Source organism: Lipotes vexillifer, unplaced genomic scaffold, assembly GCF_000442215.2.
Source record: "Lipotes vexillifer unplaced genomic scaffold, Lipotes_vexillifer_v1.1 scaffold193, whole genome shotgun sequence".
NCBI lineage: Eukaryota > Metazoa > Chordata > Mammalia > Artiodactyla > Lipotidae > Lipotes > Lipotes vexillifer.
In genome coordinates this window covers 2,434,981-2,436,794 of record NW_006769306.1, presented here as the reverse complement: position 1 = coordinate 2,436,794, position 1,814 = coordinate 2,434,981, and the positions used below count along the sequence as shown (strand labels likewise).

At 42.0% G+C, this 1,814-nt stretch overlaps 1 protein-coding gene across 1 annotated transcript in view; it reads left to right on the top strand.

The window, feature by feature from the left end:
- Positions 1–1,814, top strand: part of LOC103083893 (nebulin) — a 120,982-nt gene that overhangs the window by 21,779 nt on the left and 97,389 nt on the right. The window contains 1 exon segment of the mRNA XM_082930885.1: positions 1,327–1,638. Within this exon segment, the coding sequence (XP_082787011.1) occupies positions 1,327–1,638 (312 nt within the window).

The window sequence follows — 1,814 nt, the reverse complement described above, 5'->3', positions numbered from 1 at the left end:
TTTTTGCGGTACGCGGGCCTCTCACTGTTGTGGCCTCTCCCGTTGCGGAGCACAGGCTCCGGACACGCAGGCTCAGCAGCCATGGCTCACGGGCCTAGCCGCTCTGCAGCATGTGGGATCTTCCCAGACCGGGGCACAAACCCATGTCCCCTGCATCGGCAGGCAGACTCTCAACCACTGCGCCACCAGGGAAGCCCTGGGCTCATATTTTTGAGCCTCAGAAGTTGAGCAGCTGATGACCCAGACGTTTGTAAAAAACATTGTTATTAAAGACGTTGGTAGCACATGTAAATTAGCCAACATAAATGTGAACTCTTTCCTACTACTTCTATCCGTTTACTCTGGCATTAAGGGAAGATGTTAATTATGCATACATTTTAGAGTTTTGTTTAATCCTTTGTTGACCTTTAGTGAAGTTCTCCTACCAAGATGCCCATAACTGGACACAAGAACAAGTTGAGAAGCAAAGCTTTTACTCAGCACCCACTTTCCTCTCCTCTCTAGTCCTTCCTGTGTCTTGAGAAACCTCCTGAGGGTGTCCAGTACCCTCATTCTGTACCAAGGCTCCTTAAGACCCAAATCCAAACTTTCCTTCTTCTGGAAGTGTCCCAGACCTTAGACATATGCTCATTCCTTCCATTATAAAAACTTTTTCTGGCTGTTTACCTGGAGAAGCCCACACTGTGACCATCTCATGGTAAAATGGACCATAAAGTATTATTCTTGAATTTTAAAAGTAGATAGAGTGTTAACCCAAGTTATTACTCTCTCATGGTTGAAAGTTCAATGACATTGACAGGCAAATAAGGGAGGTATTTCCTGGTGAAACTTTCTAAATGTAGCCTGTATCCTTGACCACAGAATTCACTATAAATTCTGATTACAAAGGAAATACTCTAAAATATTCATCATATCGAAACATTTTTAGAAAAAACAGTCATGTCTTTAAATTAAGTAGATGCTCTTTTTTTTTTTTTTTTTTTTTAGTAGATGCTCTTTTAAATTGTACAAGATGTTTTATCTTTACTTGTTAAGCAAATGTAAACTAGGCAGTATAGTTTAGTGGAAGGGGAAAATATTAGGAGTCAGAAGCTCTCCATTCTAGTCTCAGCCCTGCTAGCTGCTTATGATGTGACCTTGAACAAATCACTTAACTCCTGGAGGCTTCAGGTTTCTATTTTATAAAATGGAGTTGATAATATTAAACTTTCTCCCTAACACTAATGGTGGGGAAAATCAAAAGAAATAATGTGTCTATGAAACTATGAAATGTGATATAAATAAGATGTCCTTATCATGAGACTTATATCTCTATTCTTTTTTCAGTACAAGTACAAGGAAGGCTACCGCAAACAGCTTGGCCACCACATTGGGGCCCAAAATGTTAAGGATGACCCCAAGATGATGTGGTCCATGCATGTGGCCAAGATCCAGAGTGACCGGCAGTACAAGAAGGACTTTGAGAAGTGGAAGACCAAGTTCAGCAGCCCAGTGGACATGCTGGGAGTGGTGCTGGCCAAGAAGTGCCAGATCCTTGTAAGCGACATAGACTACAAGAAACCCCTTCATGAATGGACCTGTCTGCCTGATCAGAATGACATCATTCAGGCTCGGAAGGCCTATGACCTTCAGAGTGATGTAAGTGGGTTTAATATTCTTTAGCAAGGTTTCCAGAAGGGGTTCTAACTTTTGTGCTCTGGAATCTTTTGCCAGTCTGGTGAAACCTATGGATAACTTCTCAGGACAGCATCATGAGATGCATAAAATTACACACACACACACACACACACACACACACACACACACACACACAC